This window comes from Neolamprologus multifasciatus, chromosome 3, assembly GCF_963576455.1.
Source record: "Neolamprologus multifasciatus chromosome 3, fNeoMul1.2, whole genome shotgun sequence".
Classification (NCBI taxonomy): domain Eukaryota; kingdom Metazoa; phylum Chordata; class Actinopteri; order Cichliformes; family Cichlidae; genus Neolamprologus; species Neolamprologus multifasciatus.
The window spans coordinates 47,408,170-47,431,270 of NC_140441.1; the positions used below are offsets into that span (position 1 = coordinate 47,408,170).

Below are 23,101 nucleotides of genomic sequence, written 5' to 3' on the forward strand. Positions count from 1 at the left end.
GGTGCTGGACTTGGGGTGAAACCCTCCATGCATGGTAAGGAGCTTTCTTGTCTTTATGTCAGTGGCTTCTATCTCCTCCTTTGGCCAGCCTATTACCCCAGCAGGGTACCTGATCACGGGCAGGGCGTACGTGTTGATGGCCCGGATCTTGTTCTTACCGTTCAACTGACTTCTCAGGACTTGCCTGACCCTCTGCAGGTACTTGGTGGTTGCAGCTTTCCTAGCGGCCTCTTCATGGTTCCCATTCGCCTGCGGGATCCCCAGGTACTTGTAACTGTCCTCTATGTCTGCAATGTTGCCTTCTGGTAGTTCAATCCCTTCAGTTCTGACTACCTTCCCTCTCTTTGTTACCATCCGACTACACTTCTCCAGTCCGAACGACATTCCAATGTCATTGCTGTATAGCCTGGTAGTGTGGATCAGTGAATCGATGTCTCGTTCACTCTTGGCATACAGCTTGATGTCATGTATGATGTTCTGCATAGGCCTGAACCCCCTCAGTGAGATCATTAACATATATATATATATATATATACATATATATATATATATATATATATATATATATATATATATATATATAAACACCCTGCGGGCGGTTTATCCTCCAAGCTCGGGTCCTCTACCGGAGGCCTGGGAGCTTGAGGGTCCTGCGCAGTATCTTAGCTGTTCCCAGGACTACACTCTTCTGGACAGAGATCTCCGATGTTTTTCCCGGGATCTGCTGGAGCCACTCACCTAGCTTGGGAGTCACCGCACCTAGTGCTCCGATTACCACGGGGACCACCGTTACCTTCACCCTCCACATCCTCTCGAGACCCTCTCTGAGCCCTTGGTATTTCTCCAGCTTCTCGTGTTCCTTCTTCCTGATATTGCTGTCATTCGGAACCGCTACATTGATCACTACGGCCGAAGCCGGTTACCAAGATTACGTGATATATACACACACACACACACATATATATATATATATATATATATATATATCATAATAATCTGACAATACATATAATATTGGCTATATTATATTTACATTATAACAGTGAGATGATTTTAGTCTCATGATCAACATTAGCTTATTGTTTTTTACTAACTAATCTTAAAATGACTGCTCAGTACAGAAATGAAGCCCTTGAATCATGTTTTACAGTCCTGTGGTCTCAGCCTCAGATACTCAACTAATCAAAGTGATGTCATGAAAAAAATGAGCAACAAAACATTTTTTCTCCTTCATTTCAGTCAAACAAAGCTGTATGAAATGTTTCTCGCTGTTAGTATCATGGTTGCTAGGCAACCTGAGCAGCGTGACAAAGGCTAGACTGTCCCATTTCACAAACCTCCCACTTCTGCACTTCTCGTACTTATAGTACGCACCGTACGTAGTACGCGTAGTGCGCGTGCTTCAAGCGTGCACTCTTTTTATTGGGACACAGCACAAACTATAAGTACACAAAACAGGAACGTAGCTCAGAGTGGCGGACACACTCGGCATCGTTGGTCCAGCTGTGAGTCCGTTACCGTGAACTAATGAGCGGCAGATTTGTGCTGGAACTAAGCTGCACACAGCTGATGTTAGCCAGGAAAACATTACACACTGACTTTAATGGAGAGACCGGAAATACAAACACACAGTTTGCTGTGTGAAGAAAGCAAATGTGAGCTGAACAAACAGTAAAGTTCCTAAAGACAAACTGTTAAAGGAGGAAACAAAGCAAACTTACAGTTTCTTCACACACCAACAACAAGCTCCACTCCACACCTGGACACTAAACACGGACACACAGGTGAGCTGCTTCCTGGAAGGAGGCGGGACTCCACCTGAAATTCAGCACAGGTGGGAGGAGCTCAGCTCTGTGTGTGCTGATGTGTTAACTTTAAAAATATGCCGTCTGACTGCTCAGACTGAGTCAGAGTAAAGTTCACATGCTGACGTGTGGAGACATGAAACCTTGTTGTAGCTGCAGGTGTGAACACACTGATCCCAGATCAGCTCTGCTGTATTTGTAACATGAACATTTCTGCTGCAAAGCTTCAAATGTTCAGCATGTTTCTCTGTTTCCAGTCTATAGATCCAGTCACACTTTCTACCTTCACCTGTGCAGTAAAGACTGAGAGCAGAGCTAAAACCAACCGTCCAATCAGTGAGCAGCATCAACACCTGAGCTTCATTCAGACTCTGTTATTGAAGATGTTGTTGGTACAAAGTTCATCTGCTGCTCACATGAATCCATGAAAGATTTATTTCACTGAAGGTTTCTTCAAATCTCATTTCAACGTGTTGAAGTAATGAATCAAAGTGCAGACTGAGAGTGGATCACATGATGTTTAAGGTGTGTCGTGTGACATGTTCAGTATTGTCACACATGTCTAGATTGTCCCTGATATCATAACTGCTCAAACACTGATGATTATATTTGAAGAAGTATTACTGATGGCAGCAAAGTTTGAATGGAGCACTCTGTCTGTGCTGATTTGTCACCCTCTGGAGGTCAAAACACAAACTGCATGATGTCACTGTAACCACCACAGTGACAGAAAGTGTTTTTAAATGACTGAAACACTGAAATGATGCTAACGGCTGTCGTTAGGCTCACTGATAGCAGTGTGTTCATGTCAAACACTGGCTCAGGTCAGACTCCTTCATCCTTCTCCAGCATGAGGCCGCCCTCAGACCCACAGGAGCTCTGACCTTTGACCTCCTGACCCTAACCATTTTTGTCTTGTTGCATCTTTAAATGCAAATCCATCCAAACTTTAGCAAAGCAAAAGAAGCTGGAAGCTGTTCAATGAATGATGTAGTCGAAGGAGCTTGGAAAGAAAAGCGTCTGGACTTCTTTAAGTTGATTGAAGACGTTTCAACATGTGATTTCACAGGAAATCACATGTCAGGGTGGGGCTAGGTCTCACAATTAGTTCACCCAAAACCTTGGCTGATTGCGACCCACACCCGTTCTCACACCTTGGCTTGTGTGATTAGGTAGAGGATCAACATGGGGTCTGTGTCCCTGAATTTAATCACACCTGCTGACTTCATGTGTTCTGCTCTGACAGCTGCCATGTGTCACAGCGTGGATAATAAAGCCATCAAACTTCACTCAGCTCCAATAACACCATCAGTGTTTGATGTCCAGAGGATTCATGAACTTTAACCACGATAGAAGCTCACAGGAAGTTAAGATGAAGATGAACCATGTTGTGACTGAAGGACAAAGCTGAAACATATAGATGTGTACAGATTCAAGATTCAAAGATTCAAGATTCAAAGCGTTTATTGTCATATGTACAGAAGAAATAGCATGCACAATGCCAAGTTCGATAAGGGTTCAAAGAACAAGATAAGAATAAATAAAAAGATACAAATAAGGATAAAAAATAACTTAAAAAATAAAATAAAAAGATAAATAACTGCAAATAAGTACAAATAAGTAATTGAAGACACGTGTGGTCTGCAGATGTCGATGTACATGGATGTACAAAAGAGTTTAATGTGCAAAATGAACTTATTGTGCAAAGTGACCTGATGTGGAAACTGCAGTTTGAGGTCGGTCAGCTGTTCAGGAGTCTGATAGCAGTGGGGAAGATGGAGTTGTTGAGTCTGGATGTTCTAGATTTCACACTTCTGAACCTTCGTCTCGAGGGCAGAGGTGTGTCTCTCCTCTGGACTCTACGATGGTAGATGCTCTGCAGAGAGAGCAGTGGGGTCCTGATGATCTTCTCCACAGTTGTTATCACTCTGCAGGCGTTTGCGGTCCATAGCAGTAGTGCTGCCGTACCATGCAGTGATGCAGCTGGTCAGTGTGCTCTCCACAATGCAGCTGTAGAAGCTGCTGAGGATCTTGGTCAACATACGAAATTTCCTGAGCCTCCTCAGGAAATGTAGCAGCTGCTGAGCCTTCTTGACCAGCTGTGTGGTGTTCAGTGTCCAGGGGAGGTCCTCACTGATGTGGACGCCCAGGTACTGCTGCTCACCCTCTCCACTTCAAGGAACGGGGAAAAACAGCGGCTGGTGAGGCCTCTTCTTCTTCCTCGTGTCCACTATCCAATTCAATGCAATTCAATTCAATTCAATTTTATTTATATAGCGCCAAATCACAACAAAAGTCGCCTCAAGGCGCTTCATAGATACAGAGAAAACCCCAACAATCATATGACCCCCTATGAGCAGCACTTTGGCGACAGTGGGAAGGAAAAACCCCTTTTTAACAGGAAGAAACCTCCAGCAGAACCAGGCTCAGGGAAGGGGCGGGGCCATCTGCTGTTATTGGTTGGGGTGAGAGAAGGAAGACAGGATAAAGACATGCTGTGGAAGAGAGACAGAGGTTAATAACAGATATGATTCGATGCAGAGAGGTCTATTAACACATAGTGAGTGAGAAAGGTGACTGGAAAGGAAAAACTCAATGCATCATGGGAATCCCCGGCAGCCTACGTCTATTGCAGCATAACTAAGGGAGGATTCAAGGTCACCTGGTCCAGCCCTAACTATATGCTTTAGTAAAAAGGAAAGTTTGAAGCCTAATCTTGAAAGTAGAGATAGTGTCTGTGTACCGAATCCAAACTGGAAGCTGGTTCCACAGAAGAGGGGCCTGAAAACTGAAGGCTCTGCCTCCCATTCTACTTTTAAATACTCTAGGAACAACAAGTAGGCCTGCAGTGTGAGAGCGAAGTGCTCTAATAGGGTGATATGGTACTACAAGGTCATTAAGATAAGATGGGGCCTGATTATTTAAGACCTTGTATGTGAGGAGCAGGATTTTGAATTCTGGATTTAACAGGAAGCCAATGAAGGGAAGCCAAAACAGGAGAAAAGCATCTATCAACTATCATCTCCTTTGTCTTATTAGTGTTGAGGGTGAGGTTGTTGTCCTCACACCTTGACACCAGACCAGCCTCCTCTCTCCTATATGCCACGTCGTCCTCTCCAGTGATGCGACCGATCACTGCAGTGTCATCCGTGAACTTCAAATTAATGTTATCTTTGTTGGAGGCGACACAGTCATGGGTGACCAGGGTGTAGAGGATGAGGACGCAACCCTGTAGGACGCCAGTGTTTGTGATAATACTGGCTGAAGTCTTGTTGGCAATCCTGACAGACTGAGGCCTGCCAGTCAAAAAGTCCTGTTGCCAGTCACAGAAGGTGGGGTGCAGGCCGAGTGTTGCCAGCTTGTGAGTGAGTTTGTGTGGGATCACAGTATTGAAAGCAGAGCTGTAATCAATTAAAAGTACCCTGATGTAGGAGTCTTTGTTTTCCAGGTGGGAGAGTGAATAGTGAAGGGCAGCAGTGATGGCTGCGATTTAGCCTGGAGAAATAGTTTGTTGCTTTATAAGAAAGCCCTCCGCAAAGCCAGAACATCTTACTATCCGTCACTGATTGAAGAAAATAAGAACAACCCCAGGTTTCTCTTCATCACTGTAGCCAGGCTGACAAAAAGTCAGAGCTCTTTTGAGCCAACCATCCCTTTAACGCTAACTAGTAATGACTTCATGAACTTCTTCACAAATAAAATTTTTATCATTAGAGAAAAAATTACCAATAATCATCCCACAGATGTAATATTATCTACAGCTACTCTTAGTACCATTGATGTTAAGTTAGACTCTTTTTCTCCAATCGATCTTTCTGAGTTAACTTCAATAATTACTTCCTCCAAACCATCAACGTGTCTTTTAGACCCCATTCCTACAAAACTGCTCAAAGAAGTCCTGCCATTAATTAATTCTTCGATCTTAAATTTGATCAACTTATCTCTAATAATCGGCTATGTACCACAGGCCTTCAAGCTGGCTGTAGTTAAACCTTTACTCAAAAAGCATCTCTAGACCCAGCAGTCTTAGCTAATTATAGGCCAATCTCCAACCTTCCTTTCATATCAAACATCCTTTTTTCCATCAAGCATCCTGACTATGCTAACAACCTGTCAAACGTCTCCTCTTGTCCACAGAAGTCACACTTCCCTGTGTCATGTTTATCTTTTTAAGTGTGCTATTCAAGCCTGTGTGACCAAATCTTACTCTGCAGATTATATCCTCGTCTCTCCTGCAGCTTCTTCTACACTGCCCAACTGTTTTCTGTATAATAATATCTGCCTTTCCCGTCTCTGTCCCATTGTGCCACTCGTCATTCATCTTTAACTTGATTATACTCTTCACCTCACGTTTACTGTGTTTTATAGTCAAACCTACATGACTTCTTCTTGCTGCACCTTTTGCAAACTTATCGTCCTGTTCATTGCCATCAACACCGATATTCACAGGAAGCCATAAGAAATCCACTTCTATTCCTCTGTGTTTAATTCTATACAATAAATGAAATCAAAACCAATATCTTGCCTAGAGTCTGAAGACATATTACCTGTACTCACTAGCGCGCTGCTAGAGTCCAAGCAAACCAAATACCTCCCTACTGGTGCGTCCTCCACCCAGTTCAAAGCCAGTAAAATCGCTACCAACTCCCCAGTATAAACTGCCACATAATCTGTAATTCTTTTACTCATCACGAAACTTATTTCTGGGATAACAAATGCAACAGCCGTTCTTTTATCTGACAGTGTTGACGCACCAGTAAATATCCTCACATGACCTGAGTACTTTCCCACTATATGAACCTGGCTTTTAGTCGCCCCTCCTCCCTCGCCACAAGCTTCCTTTAGAACATATCTTATAAAAAAACTACTTTATTGACAATTAGCAATAACAATTACAGACAGTCTAGAAGAAGAATCACATAAACAAGGAGCAGAAGTTTATGGTTTTAATAGCTTTTATATTTTGGGAAAGTTTTAAAAATATTTTTTGGTTTTATTTCTAAAGCATTGAAAGGACGGCTTTGCATTAGAAAAGTAAGATCAGTAAATGAATCCATTAAAAGTATTTTGCCTTGTTTGCAAAAGAAGCCAAACAATATTTTTGTTACAAAGAGAGAACTCAGAATAGATCAAAGATCACAAACATCAGGCACTGATGGAAACACCCAAACACAGAAACAGATGCACCAACAGGTGAATGAGGCATGTTGTATAAATGACTTTGAGTGCTCAGGTAGAAACGCATGAAGAACCAGTGCGTCTAATATTTGGAAACTAATCTGTGTTTGAGCGTCCTGGATGAGACACAGATCATGTTGGAGAGCGAGGACGTCATCTTTCTTCCCGAGTGTGTAACTACAGGACGTGTGCAGAAGGTTTAAGCACAATCGTCCTCCTGACAGTTATTGATGAACGAGTCCTTCAGCGAGGCTCCAAGATCACTGTGGGTTTTACCAGCTGCTGCTAAACGTGTAAACTGAGAGGTGTTGGTGCTTTATGTGTGAAGATGTGCATGTTTGCATCACTTTAACAGTGCAGACGGCTTCTTTCCTCATGTGCACCCATTTCATATGTTTTTATTGTGATGTTTAGTAATATCTGCTTTCCTCCTTCAGGGAGATGATAAAGTGACCTCGACCTTAAACATGTGGAGAGAACGTTTGACCAACAGTCCTGGGAAAAGGATGACTACTTACTAAAATGTAAGGCAGCTAATGTGTGTGACCTTAGCAGAACAAATGCATCATGGCTGCAACGCTCCAGTGTGTTTAAACATTTGAACATTTTCTGTGGCTTCAAACCAGCAGCTCCTCTGTACTCAGTCATTTTTGTGTATCTGTCAAAGTGATTGTTGTCTTTAAAAAGCCTTTTGTGTTTGAGTTTTGTGAGCAGTGCCGAGCTTCTCTTTAGTCTAAGGTGAGTCGATATATTTGATTCCATTGTTTGGCGTGAAGGCGTTTTCAAAGTCAGCAGCAGCAAACGCTGAACAAGCAAAGTTTGTGCACCATTAGAGACAGCAGTGGATCTACTGACCTGTAGGTGTTGGAGGTGTTTGTGTGCAGCTGTGGGTGAGTCAGCTTTATTTCACTTATCGATGACAGGGCGCTGTTAGCTTTGAGTTAGCATCCACTGAGCTGTTTCATCTACTCTGTCACTGCCAGCAAGCAGAGCCCAGGGTTGGCTTCATAACCTGGATGTGGCCTTGCTCAAGGGCACTTTAGCAGCATGTTCCCAGCAGTAATAGAGGGATTCAAACTGGTCACCCTGGAGTAGGAATTACCCAGAAATGTCACCTTATGTCAGAAGTTTTAGTGAGACAGGAACAACATTACAGCTCTGATGTCATTGATCTGTGCAATGAGGACATATTGAACTGTGAGAATGTGGCACCCCTGTGAGGGAATGACCACATTAATATTATTTTGTGTGAAACACTCATGTAACGGGACATTTTTCATCACTATATGTATTTATTTTCAGTTTCTTTAAAAGGATAGAAAACCCATGTAACAGGGATTCATTTTGTGTTAGAAAGCAGTGAGGGCGGAACTTTGGTGGTTGCTCCGGGGTTTCAGGGTGCAGTAAGTGGAGCCCACCTTCTGCTGCTTCCTCAGACACGTTCTAGAGGAAAGCAGAGGTGCATCGTGTCCTCCTTACTCCGCTCTTCACCTGCTTTTACAGGTCGGTAAATGGTGCTCGCACCGAAAATTTTGTTTATTATTACCATGGTTACCCACATTAAACAATGTCACTCCACCCATTTTATCACTATGAGCTCAGTAGTGGCTAGCTAATGAGTTCATATTCAACTATTCCATAAACACTGCATCTCTTATTTGTTTCCTCATGTCACTTGCCTGTTTTCTGCTGAATCCTCTACATCCACTCTTAAAGAAAAAACAAACATTAGGAGCACACATAGACAATCCTGGTGGTCAGGCTGCTGTAAAAGGAATGACACTGGTTTCAACACAGGAAATTTCTCACGTTATTCACATCGTCAAAGTAACCTTCAACATTTTCCCAACAACACAGTGTAACAGCATCATCAATCCTGTAGTTGAGAAACAAACATCAACCAATTGTTCTGTCATAAATCACATCATCAAATCACATGAAGAACTGTAATGCTGTAGAAAAGAGAATGCAAATGTTAGCGCTGCGCAGGTGTGTACACACTTTCTCACAGTAATCTCTGTGAGCAACACAAGCCCATGAATAACACACCCCTGGTAGATTCACAAACACAGAAAGTGGCATTTAAAAGGTTAAATCATCACGCAACCTCGAATGTTGCTGTCATCTTTCTGCTCCTGTAAACAGAAACACATAAATTCATCCACCCTTTTGTCCTGTCTAGGTGGAGATTAACCTTGAGTCGTGGTCAAGTCTTGTCAGCTTCTACCAGTCAGTCAGTTTGTTTTTATTTCCATTCATTCATTCATTCATTCATCCATTCTTTCTTTCTTTGCTGATAGTGGAAACCATTGCCGCATTTGATTTCCACCCTCAGCAAAATGACGTCATTTCAAAAAGAAAAAGAAGAACTTTAGGTCGGATTACCTTGCTGAATCCTTTTTAGGCAGGGACTCTCATTTTCTAATTGTCCCAAATAAGTGGCTTTCTCCAGAGCCCATTTTAATGTGGAAAAACTCACTTGCAACAATTTTCTCGACGACGTGTAGCGCTTTTAATTCCCGACGTGCAGATCTGCTTAAAGAAAAGAAATTCACAAACAAAAATCAGTGCACTGTTCAAAAAATAAAAATAAAATGAAAAATAAAAGATAAAACTGAAAAACAAAAGTAAATAAAAATACAGAAGCCCCGGTCTTAGGACTTGTCACAGAATATTCTTTTTCTTATAGGTGAGAAAACACCAAATCTAAAACTTGGTTCCCCATATTTCAGAAACAAAAACAAAACAAAACAAAAAGAAAAAATCTGCTAGTTTCACTCTTTTAAACTCTGGCTGCAGGATTCTGTTCACCCCTGCTATCATCTTCCCCAAAATAATACTAATTAAGTCGTCTATGTATCATTTCTCAACCCACTCAATAAACCAGACAGGATGATGGTAACAGTATTACCTACTTAAAATTGTTTTTGATCCTAATGAGTTTCATTACATGTGTGTGTGTGTGTGTGTGTGTGTGTGTGTGTGTGTGTGTGTGTGTGTGTGTGTGTGTGTTAGTGTTAGTTTTTCTGTTTTTCTGAAACAATGAATTAATTTTTTTTTTCACTTCAAATTTTGTTTCAGAAACATCTAAATGAAAATCTCTGACATAGTCAGGCACAGCTAAACCAAAAATGCTTGCAGGTTACCATCGGCAACCACACTGTGTGTTGTTAACCCCTTCTACAAATACCCTCTTTTGATGTGTGCCACTTTGTGTATGATTTTGTGTTATCTCTAGTGCATATCATGGGCATGTGTGGTGTCACTTTCCATTTTTCTAACAGTACTCTTGCATACCTCAGTGCTTGTCTTCCTCCCCCTTTTGTGGTGATCTGGACACTGTGTCAATCCTCCACTTCCGGGCAGTCGTTTGTCTCCCTGGATTCCTTAACCCAATTTGATTCCCCAAACAAACAGCAGCCTCAGTCCTCTTCTGCTCCTTTCTCTCTGTTCTTCTCTCCCACTTTTCTGTCCAATGGCAGTCAGTTCTTTTCAGCTTTGTCCCGTGTATCTCTTTGTCCCACTGTCTCTTCCGTTGCCATCTCGCTCCAAACATGGCAAATGTCAAACTCAGACAGTCCTTTCAAAAGTCCTTCACACACAGTGAGGTTGCAGCTTGCTGGAAACGCATCTCCATCCATCCAATCTAGATGGTGGATCTTCTCTTTCTGATGCCGTTTGCCCTTAGTGCTGCTAGACCTCTCTGCTCATAACTCTGGTATTGTCTCTTGGACTGCTGTCCACTGTTGATGTTCATGCTCGTGCATTCTGGAACTGCACTCGGTGTCTTCAGGGAGAGATTAGCTTCCTTGGAGCTTGCTTGTTCAGGATGAGGACTGGAAGCTGCAAAACAATTCAGCCAAAAATTCTGGCTGGGTGTTTCTATTTTATTTTATTTTTCTAATGATTTTATCCTATAATTTTCTTCCGACTGCAGCCCGTGGAGAATTGATCCAGGTCCGTTCCCCACCTGTAAACAACAGACTGAGAGACTTTCATTATTCACTGTGACTGCATATGTTTTCATCACTCCTAAAGCAACACATCTCTACTTATTTTGTTTTGAACTCTACTGACTTCAAACCCCAAAAATGAAATTTTTATTTGGTCTTAACCGCAAACACAAAAAATCTTCTTGATGTTGTTATTAATTCTTTTCATCCACAACACTCCAAATTATTTTTTGTTTTGTGTCCAGCAGGGGAAGAAGGTGACCTGTAGTGTCACTGCTTCCCCCAGTTGGAGACAATTTCCCACTCACACTTCCACACTTTTTATTTTCTTTGTTTTCATCATTTTCTTTTTTACCTCATTGTTTTACACCCACACATTAACCTGTTAACTCACTCCTCCAACCTCATTTTCCTTTCACCCCAACAGCTCTCATACAGTCAGTAATCAAATTCTCCATTCATCCTTGAATACTTGATCACCTTTAAATGTCACTATTAGTTTGATCAATTTATTTATCATTACTTTGACGCTAATCCACTTTTAATTTGCTTTATTTACTTTAGTTCATTTTCTCCTATTTGATCACTATGATTTCTTGACTATTATTATTTCACAGAAATTCAACTAATCTACTTTGTCTCCCTATCTGTCATCAAGGAATTCACACACACACTCGCAGGCTGGTCACTCACCCCCACCTTTTCTTTCTCTCTCACACACACGAACATTTTACTCCTCGTTCGTTCCACCTGTGAACCCGCCCCTCGAGGCTGGCTCACACACACTTCATTCAAACTTTCTGCGAGACACTTCTGCTGATTCAGGACAACGCCCTGATCAGAACAAAGAGCGGGTGCCGTCCGCTCTTATACACCTCAACCTAACTAAGACAATTAGGCTCACGATCTTCAGATCGCGCCACATTTGCCTCACGATTTATTCAAACTGCGCCACGGACTGGATACCGCAGTTTCTCTTCCCCATAAAAATAAAACCAAATTAAACCCCCCCAATTGACTTCACAGTTTGCAACAATTCGCGACACGGGCTCCTGCCGCAATTTCTACACACCACAAACACACACTTTTAGACACAAATTCTTTTTGTTACTTTAATTGACTCCCGTACTTCAGACGAGACGCCGACTCTAACGGCGCTTTCACACAAACTACACCGTCCTAACTCTCTTCCTCTCTCTCCTTTTTTTTTTTTTTTTTTTTACACCACAGAGTAATACACCCAATTCAGCCCGTCTATCTCTATGTGGCTCCAAATACCCTCTTTATTTAATTTAACACTCGTCAGGGGACAGGCAAACAACAATTTCAACCACTGAAACGAGGAATACAACCTTTTTCAACCTTTTTAACCTTATTTAACCTTTTTCTCTTACTATTCTTAGAACTCAACCTTTGTTCGCAAAATGTGTCTTGTTCTATGTTCTAGTCCAGAATAAATGTAAACCCGTGATTACACAAACGTTTTCAGTATTATTCTGTAGCTATGCGGGAGTCCTCAGTTCCCAAGTCACCACCTCAGCAAACCAGACGCCGCTGGACCTGACTGCGCGTCCACAGGCAGGGGGGTTGCCACACCATGAACAAAACCAATTTCCACAGGTCCACTAGGCATCAACCTTTGATCCTAAAATGTGTCTTTGCTCTAATGTCCTCCCATTCACACATCAACTGTCACTGTCACCATGTTCATATTTCACACAGAAACACAGCAAGCGCGTCTCATCAGCAGTAACACACACGGAAACCTCTGAGCTCACCTTTGAAAATGCAAGCGCACCACAAGCCAGATTCTATTTCACCTCTATTTCAGATACTACACTTTGGCCGCCTTTTGAAAGTTTTTCCACATTTCTTGCACAGAAGCCAGTCATAGACAAAATTAATTTGTGGGGTTAAGTGGGCTGCACTCTAGTCTCAACGTAGTATTTTATTAGTATCTTGCTAGAGCCAGTTCCTATAACACACTGGAATTCTAGTCTCAACGTAGAATATTATTAGTATCTTGCTAGAAAGTTCCTATAACACTTGAATTCAGCCTCAACTTATGTTGTTAGTATCTTGCGCCGAAAACCAGACACCGACAATTTAATGTGAAAATACGTGTAACTCAGCGAACAGATTAATTTGGAAAGCCCAATATGCACATTTGGTATTTATAATACAACAGGCTGTGCTTACCTTTTTATGTTTGGACCGTCCTCTGTTCGCCTCGCCCCACGATCTCACCACAGGCCAAATCTGCCCCTCCTCAGCACACCAAAGATCCGGGTCACCAGGCACCAAGTTGTTAAAATCTCCCAAATCTTTGAATCTTTGGGCTGAAGGAAGGACACTTACTCGGTGTATAAATGCTCAATCAACAATCCTTTATTTCCATACACTTTTCACACAATGAGCATAAAAACCATCATGATGGGGAGAGATGCAAAGAGGGTCACAGCAAGTCTCAAAATGGCGATGTGTTACACAGCTTTTTATACTTTCTACTGGCCCCCACCTGGTCGTAAACCTAAACATTCACAGTCCCTTATCTGTCATGGCGCCTAAGTTATGACCTCGGGCTCCCTGTCTTTCTACCCCCTACAAGGGTGGGGGCACAGAATGTTGTCTGTTTTTGCTGTTACCGGCCCAAGGTCCTTCGCACGCAACATTCTCAGAAATGATTTAAGCAGTCTGACATGACAAGAAAACGGTGTAAAACATTCACAGCAGATAAATGGTGGCGCCCACCTGTCTAACAGAACCCAAAGATGGTCACATTCTTTTAATCCCCAAAGATATACTTGAACATTTGTCTAACCTACTACCAAAATATACTGGAACATGGTCATGTTCTTTAACCTAAAAATATAAGGAAAACTAAGCTATATATTTTGCACACAACCTAGACTAAGGAATATATTTGTGTTCTACAGCTGTTTAACATACTTCATCTACCTTGACTATGGGTATAAGATAACCTAGTTTAAAATACTGATCTCACATTATCTAAATGAAGACGTGCAGCACAGCAACCACAGCAGCGCTCAGATCACACGTGTCCTGTTATTATGTATAAAAGCATGAAACAGGTGAGACAGGTGGGATCAATATTAATGTTGTGGAAATATATGAAAAAGCAACAGAAGAGTGAAAACATTTCGTGTTTCTAGAAAGATCTTTCAGCTCAGCTGCTCACAGACTGTATTTACAAGTGACAAACTGCAACTCTACAGTACATCTACAGTATATATTAAATATATTCTGTATTCAAATCTATTGAGTGATGTTTGAAAGTCTTTTCAGGTGAGTTTGATCCAGGAGGGTCTGAAGCCAGAGTCAGACAGAGACTGTGCAGAGACTGTAGAAGGACAGAGCAGCAGCAGAGCAGTCCAGATACACTGATGATCCTCTGTCAGATCCAGAGGGACACACAGGGATGATGCTGGACTCTACATTGTGTCTGACAGTGGAGCTGTTCTCAGAGCAGTTCACTCTGCAGCACTGACAGTCATCTGCACTTCTTCTCATTCCTCTGTCAGTCACTGCTGGATGAAGCTCTCCTCTCCACCTCCCAGTAACATGGCCCAGTCAGAGCGTCGCAAACACACAAGCTGCTGCTGCTTCAACCTCTCTGGATCATCAGGACACAGCTCCTCCTCTCTCAGCACACACACCGTTCTGTTGACCATCATCATCACCACCTGCAGAGAGAAGAAGGAAGAGCAGAGGAGATAAACGAGTGTTTCCAGCTTCATCAGCTGTCAGTCAGTGATGCAGCACATCCAGTATAAAGAGCAGCAGGGACTTCAGTGCTGGGACTGTACTAGGACTCATTGTTGCTTCACTTTTTCTAATCTTTGGATTTTTATTGAAGTTGATGAAAATGTTTTTCACTCCTAGTTTGAGTTTGGACTTTCATTCATTAGAAGAACCTTGGTGTGTCCACTCTGAGCTCTGTAGGAACCCCAACAACAATCCCAACAATCCAGATGGATGGTTCCAGCTGTTAACTGGAGGAATTCCATCCAAACATCTGCTCTCACTAAATTCTTCCTCACCTACAGACTGTGTTCTTCACTGCTTTAAACTTGGAAATGAATGCAGTCATTGGTCTGTGTGCTGCTTTGTTCAGACAGCTGATTGGCTGTTGACAGTGTTAGATCAGAATGTGTCAGCCGTTACTATAGTGACCATAATGGTAAGAAACAGGAAGTGTTTGTGTCCAATCCTGAAGCCTGTCACCATTCTCCTCTCACAGCTTTACTGAGAAGCTGCAGCTTTACAGGAAACACTGGATCTTTGTTTCATACTGACTGTGTTTAGTACAATACTGCTGACAGCACCACCTACTCACTCCATCACTCTACTTACACCAGAGTCTCCAGTCTGTAGTCTGGACTCTGCTTAAGATCAGACAGCTGCTTCACATCTGGATCCTTCAGTTTGTTTCCCCACAGGTCCAGCTGTCTCAGATGGGAGGGGTTGGACTTCAGTGCTGCTGCCAGATAATCACAGCTGATCTTTGACAAACCACAGTCCCACAATCTGTATAAAGAATGAAAGATGTGAGTTTATTAGACAAAGATTGAACTTGAAATCATTCAGTGTTTCATCATCTGTTCAGAGCTGAAGAAGGTTCAGAATGTAGAAGTTTAGAAAATGGAAACTCCAAACAGCTGAAGCCAACAGGAAGCAGCTTCAAACAGGAAACTGTGCAGAGTTTCAGACTATATGTCCTGATGCAGCCAGTTGGATTTTGGAGATTTGAATCTCTGTTCTGTGACTAAGTCCTTGAATCATTTCTTCCAGTTGGTCCAACAAGACAGACTAAGTATTGGACATGTGTTGTGGCTCCATTAGGGGAGCTTCTAAATGTGATGTGATGGCCCCTCTGGGTCTGTCAGGTCACAGGACTGAAGAGAGCTCAAACTGGGCACACAGTTATTCCTGTCTGGACCAAAGACTCTATACTGGGACTGACGGACTGCTTTGACTGCACCCACTGGGACTTTTTAAAGGCTCATGTTCTCACTTAGATCATCGATTTCTACTTACATTTCTTTCTGGGAAAAATGGGGATTACTTTGAAAACAGGAAGTATTTTCCTCAATAAGCAGCCCTGGATTAGTAAATCACTCCAACATGTTCTCAGGCAGAGAAGCTGTCTTGTTATGAGGGAGAGAAGAAAAAGATTGAGGCACAGAAACTTGTTGAAAGAGAGATAAAGCAGCTAAAATCAGGTGTAAAAGTAAAGCAGAGGATGAGCTGAATAAAGGACACTCAAGGCTGGCTTGGAAAGGAATGAAGTCCATGGTGGGGATGCAGAAGAAGGAGCAAAGATGAATGTGATGCTGAATCAGCAGAAGACTTGGACTCATTTGATTCCAGCTTTGATATCATTGATTTCAATGAAGAGCTTTGTGATTGTAGCAAAGGGCTGGTAGCTCTGAGAGTCCCACTGATGAGGTGTTTGTGTGGAAATCTCTAGTGGGATCAAAGAGAGAAAAAGCCCTGGTCCTGATGCTGTGGGAGGGAAAAGATTGAAGTGTGCTGTGAGGAACTGACTGGGAGATTTTCACACATTTTCCAGTCCTCCTTGGAACAAAAGGGAGTTCCCAGCATATGGAAACAAAGGTTAAGTGTCCTATGGCACTCAATGATAATGGTGTTGTGGCCCCACCACCTCCACCTCTTTGTAAATGAACTAATCTGAAGCTTCAAATGGAACTAAGACTTCCTCCACTAGGTGGCAGTGTCTGATGAGAAAGTGTTAGTGGAGCTGGCCTGGAGTCAGAAACAGGAAGATGCAGGATTTGGGCTGAAATGGGGAAAAGTGGTTAGCACTAGTGCCTTAAAGCAAGAAGGTTGTAGGTTGAAGCTTGTTGGCCTTTCTGTGGAGGTTGGATGTTCTCCCACAGTCCAATGAAATGCTGCTTAGGTTCATTGGTGCTTCTAAATTGGCTGTAGGTGTGGATGTGAGAGAGTGCTTCTCTATCTCTCTCCGTTGGCCCTGTGATGGACTGCTCACCTGTGCAGGTGGACCACGCCTCTTGCCCTATGACAGCTAGGGCACAGGCTGCAGCCCTGTGAGCCTAAGCTGAATAAACAGTTAGCAAAAATGATCCATAGATGGCCTGAAATTCCCCAGTTAGCAGTTTGGTAGATAGCTATGACATGCTAATCCCATCCAGCAGCTGTATTCTACCTGTAAGCTGATCCCTGCTGAGCCAAAGCACTTTTTCATATACAAATTACAACTTTTAATAGAAACCTATTGGTCAGCATCTTATTAGCCTGCTGTTAGCTTCATTCCACAGAAAACTGAGAGAAACTAACAGAGTTGATAAAGAATAAAGAGAAATGTGCTGATTTAAAGCCTTTGAAGTGCTTCAGATGATCTCTGTCCACTTCTGTCCACTCATTCATTCATGTAAGCTTTCTAATGCAGCTTTGATCTTCACAGTCTGCTTTATGAAACTCATTCTAACCCTGAATGTCAGAGTGTTCCTCCTTCTCTTTCCCATCATTCATGCTGGCAGTGGAGGAGATTTGGATGTTGGACTGTGTTTTGGATGATGTGTGTATGTTTGTGTTGGACTGCTGTCTGTAAAGCAAACACACATTTTGCTTTGGATTTCAGTGTCAGACAGACTTTAAGAAGGAATGAAGAGGTTAAGAGTTTCACAGTGAATTATCTAGTGGAGGATTTTTCTTCTTCTTTGAAGATTTGAAATGTGAACATTGTTCTGCTGCAGTCAATGGACTAAACCAGAGAAGAAGAAAACAGACTTTACCATGAAGATCCTCAGTGTGGATCAGTACAATATCAGCCTGATGTCTGCAGTTTAGTGTCAGCACAACTTTCACATCATATTAATCGCAGCACAACTAAAACATGCTAACTGACCTCAGAGTTTCAAGTCCACATCCTGGACTCTCGAGGAAACCACACAGATGCTTCACTCCTGAATCCTTCACCTTGTTGTTGTAGCTCAGGTCCAGCTCTCTCAGATGGGAGGGGTTGGACTTCAGTGCTGCTGCCAGATAATCACAGCTGATCTCTGACAAACCACAGTCCATCAATCTGTATAAAGAATGAAAGATGTTCTGGCTTTGCGGAGGGCTTTCTTATAAAGCAGCAAACTATTTCTCCAGGCTAAATGGTGATCCTCTAAATTTGTGACACGCCATTTCCTCTCCAGCTTACGAGTTATCTGCTTTAGGCTACGTGTTTGAGAATTATACCATGGAGTCAGCAACTTCTGATTAGAGTCCTTAGTTTTCACCGGAGCTACAGTACCCAGATTAGCGAGGAGGTAAAATTATTAAAAAGATAATCGACCTCTGTTGGGAAAGAAATGGACATATTTGAAGTCCAACACCTTTTTCCAGTCACATTATTAAAGCAGACAAACTACAAGCTCATTTTCATTCCAACAAGTCATCTTCTGACCTGGACTAACAACACTGGTCTCTATGTGCAGCTGGCTGTGAGACCAGTGCTCAGGGACCATCTACAAAGTGCAACACTGAAAGAACATCACACACTAATTTGCTTCCAGCACTTTCACACAAACATCTACTGTCATTATTGTCACCAAACTCTGTGGATCCTTTATTGCAAATTCAAATGGGATTCAAATGGTCAGACAGAAGAGGGTTATGAGGAAATATGATGAAATGTTGTGTATTAGCAGCAAGTTATTGAATCATTTTCCTCAGAAACCAACCAAATTATACAAAATAAAAACATGTTTTTACAAAATCAGTGTTGGAGTGTGATCAGCAGGATAACCTGATCTCCAAAAGTTTATTCTGTTCATCTGGACGTAGCGCTTTGTGGGAGAAACGTTTCGTCACTCATCCCAGTGACGTCTTCAGTCTCAGCTGACTGCAGCTATCCCCTATTCTTATAAACAGTACTTTTGCATAATGACTGAAACCAGCCCACTGAAGGAATAATGGGCTGGGAGGTCAGTTCCTTAATCTTAATTATGCAAATTCTCATGATCAACAACCACTGACCAAAACCCACTGATCAAAGACCACTGATCAATGGCCATGAGTACCATTCACAGAGAGTTGGGGAATGGCTGCAATCACAGCATTGTAAGATGCCGAAAGATGTACCCTTAGGCCCCCTCCTCGATTCAGAGATGGTCTTTCCCTTTTCACTTAAATGGCCTCCTTGACTTCCGGGCAACAAAAATCCTCCAGAAGGCACAGCATCAGTTGCTTAATGAACGGGTGAGGCAAACAAATTTTAGCATGGACATGCTAAAATCTCAAGAGGAGTGGATCCGACAGAGACTGACAATGCTTTTAGATGAGAATACTCTCAAAAAGGTGTTTGACTTTACTGAGAAGGCTCGTCTAGCACAGCACAAGAAGTCCAAGACCAGGCAACAAAGGAAGTTTGACTTACTTGTTGTACGTCGGACACCACCGCAAAATACGGAGAGTGTCCTCAGTGGCCAAAAGAGACAAGGATGCGACACGGAGGATGTGGACAAGTGGGTGAAGAATTTGTCTGACAGACAGCTCACCCAAACAGAGAAAAACATCCTTTGCTAAAGGGTTGAATTTTGCTGTCACACCAAGACAAATCCTTCTAGTGGAGCTTATCACAGCCACAGAAACAGCAATTCGTAAGAACAATATTGCAGAAGTGGAAGCAGAGAAACTACGGATGAAAGTTTCGGCCTGTCTCAGCAATGCAAAGCCCCCAGCATCCAACATTACCATGGAGGAGAGGAAGGCACTCACATCACTTAGTGATGACAACAACATTATCATCCTTCCGGCTGACAAGGGTAGGTGCACAGTATTGCTAAACCAGAAAGACTATCATGAGAAGATTTTGTCACTACTCAGTGATGAAAATACTTATGAGCCCCTGAAATGAGACCCAGGATGTGATTACAGGAAGAGGGTGATAGACTGTCTGAAGCAGTTAGAACAAGACAAGGCTATTGACCGGACCTCATACCACAGGCTATACCCAGGGAAGTCTACACCAAGTCTTATGGTTTACCGAAAATACATAAACAGGGTGCACCTTTAAGACCGATTGTCTGCATGATCAACTCGGTCACCTATAACATCTCCAAGTTTCTGGCTTTGATCCTCAACCCACTGGTAACTCGGTGGACCGACACATCAAATTCACCAGGGAGGATATGAAAAGTGTCAGGTTAGCCTTCTTAGACTGTGAGATTTCCATCAGTAATGGGGGACATCTAAAAGCTGACGTGTACTGTAAACCTACACATACGGATCAGTATCTAAGGTTTGACTCTCATCATCCACTGGAGCACAAACTGGGTGTCATCAGGACGCTACAACACAGAGCAAATACCATCCCCACTGACACAGCGGCTAGAGAGGCAGAAGAACATCGAGAAGGCCCTGAGTAAATGTGGTTATCCCAGCTGGACTTTTGTCAAAGCTGGAAAGGTACCTAAAGAAAGCTCCAGCCAATCCAGGAGAGGACAACCGCTGCCCAAGCGAAGACCTGTAGTGATCCCATATGTGTCAGGAGTATTGGAGCAGTTGAGATGCATTTTTTCGAAACACCGGGTCTCTGTGGCTTTTAAACCTCAAAACACGCCGCGCCAAAAATTGGTAGACCCCAAGGATCGGGTCCCCCAAAACAAGCAGAGTAACATAGTGTACGCTGTTAAGTGCAGAAAGATTGCCAGGATTTATACATCGGGGAAACCAAACAATCTCTGGCTATAACACAGAAGAGCTACCTCGTCAGGCCAGGACTCTGCAGTCTATTTACACCTACAGGCCAGTGGACACTTTTTCAAGGATGAGGATGTACACATCCTGGACAGGCTAGTTTGGGGGTGGAGTCAAGGAGCAAAACGCTACATCCAGATGAACAGAATCAACTTTTGGAGATTTATTTTCCTGGATGATTGAGAATGCATCAAGAAGGATAAGCTGATGTTTAAAGGCATTTGAGTCCCGTTGTATGAGAGTCCAGTTATTACTCAATATTTATGGATGATGTTCTTTCAGTGTTGCACTTTGTAGACGCTCCCTGAGCCTCACAGCCAGCTGCACATGGACCAGCTGACATTACCCAGCATTAGAGGCGGGTGTAAAAAAATGGATTTTCCTATTTAAATGGTTTTAATTTGAATAAAGCGATGTTGATTCATTCAATCCTGAATCGATTTTTAATATAAATGTATTTTGCCAGAATCTCAGGTTAAAGCTCCCAAAAGTATTTCAACAACAACCAAACAGATAAAACAGTAAATGGGAGCAGCTAAACACACAAAGATGGAAACACAGAGCGTGGATCGTTCACTCGACGGCACGTACACGGACACGCTGTCGGGAATGAAAGTGGACAGCTCACAGATCCTGAAGCTGCAGGTTTCATCTGTCTCCAACCAAAACTGACTGAACCAGCAGCAAAAGAAGATCCAAACTACGCTTTACGTTTGATGAACATCGTCATGAATTCTCTCTGACTTTCACGTTTACTTCCTGCACAGCTCTCTCTCTCTCAGTGTACTTCAAGAACAGTTGACCTTCAAAAATCTGTTTCCTGCATTATTCACTGCTTATTACGCACCAGTCTGCTGTTGTGTTCACTGCTGTCGGCCTCCGAAAACAAAGCCTCATTTCTGCTGTTCAATACTGAAGAAATTGAAACCTTTTAAAATGATGACAGATTACAAATTCTCAGCTGTGTCTGTAATCAAACCTCTGTAACTTTGCTTCACTTCAGCAGCATCAGGTCATGTTCACATGTTGATTCATGGTTTGCTTCATTTTTTGATCGACTGCAGAATATTTTGAAGGTTATCTGCTATAAAAAGCCAGAAAAGGAAAATCTGCTTCATGTGCTTCTGTTTGATCCTCAGTGACTTTGACACAAAGGCCTCTGCTGTGATGATCACACCTCTGATCAAGTCTCACAGTGTCAGCTTTGTTTTTATACATATGGATATGTGCTGATAAATGATCAGAATTATAATATTTCCCACTGTCTGCTGTGTGCCGTGACCTTTGACCTGCTAAAGACAGTCAGCTTTGGATTATTCATTGTTGTGTCTGATACTTAGAACTGTGAGGAAGAACACTACACAGTTAATCAGGGTCCCCTCTCTCTGAATCAGGAAAGGTGGGCAGGCCGCGTGTGGGCCGCGGGCCATACGTTGAGTCTCACTGTTTGAAATGTGAACATTGTTCTGCTGCAGTCAATGGACTAAACCAGAGAAGAAGAAAACAGACTTTACCATGAAGATCCTCAGTGTGGATCAGTATAATATCAGCCTGATGTCTGCAGTTTAGTGTCAGCACAACTTTCACATCATATTCATCTCAGCACAACTAAAACATGCTGACTGACCTCAGAGTTTCAAGTCCACATCCTGGACTCTCCAGGAAACCACACAGATGCTTCACTCCTGAATCTTGCAGCATGTTGTTGTTGTTAGTTGAAGACCAGGAGTACTCATTACTCAGGTCCAGCTCTCTCAGATGGGAGGGGTTGGACTTCAGTGCTGCTGCCAGATAATCACAGCTGATCTCTGACAAACCACAGTTCATCAATCTGTATAAAGAATGAAAGATGTAAGTTTATTAGACAAAGTGTGAGCTTGAAATCATTCAGTGTTTCAACATCTGTTCAGAGCTGAAGAAGGTTCAGAATGTAGAAGTTTAGAAAATGGAAACTCCAAACAGCTGAAGCCAACAGGAAGCAGCTTCAAACAAACACAACAAGAGAAAAAACTCTGAATGTTTCACATTAAAGTCGTACATTTATCATAAAAACAGGACAAGGATTTGAAAAAGTCGTGTTTTTCCTTCCAGGAACCACAAGGCTTCACTTTTAAAGGTGAAGTGTGAAAGAAATGGACATATTTGAAGTCCAACACCTTTTTCCAGTCACATTATTAAAGCAGACAAACTACAAGCTCATTTTCATTCCAACAAGTCATCTTCTGACCTGGACTAACAACACTGGTCTCTATGTGCAGCTGGCTGTGAGACCAGTGCTCAGGGACCGTCTACAAAGTGCAACACTGAAAGAAAATCACACACTAGCTGCGTCCCAAAACGTCCCCTGCATCCTTCGGAGGACCTGGTCATCGCGGTCTATGTGAGCCGTGTCCAAAAGACCGAAAAGGCTGGAAG

At 42.6% G+C, this 23,101-nt stretch overlaps 1 protein-coding gene across 3 annotated transcripts in view; it reads right to left on the bottom strand.

Moving 5' to 3' along the window:
* The window catches only part of LOC146523719 (protein NLRC3-like), a 54,587-nt gene that overhangs the window by 15,382 nt on the left and 16,104 nt on the right, over positions 1-23,101 (bottom strand). Inside the window, exons 7-10 of one of the 3 annotated variants that reach the window (XM_085153947.1) lie at positions 22,314-22,517; positions 17,847-18,023; positions 15,311-15,484; positions 11,296-14,640 (exon numbers count right to left, since the gene is read on the bottom strand). The exons of 1 other annotated variant lie outside the window; for it this stretch is intronic. In XM_085153947.1, coding sequence (XP_085010073.1) covers positions 14,634-14,640; positions 15,311-15,484; positions 17,847-18,023; positions 22,314-22,517 — 562 coding nt within the window. In that variant the 3' untranslated portion in view covers positions 11,296-14,633. Of the gene's footprint in view, positions 1-11,295; positions 14,641-15,310; positions 15,485-15,681; positions 18,024-22,313; positions 22,518-23,101 lie in introns of those variants that run through there. One more of the 3 variants, XM_085153948.1, reaches the window with a different exon arrangement.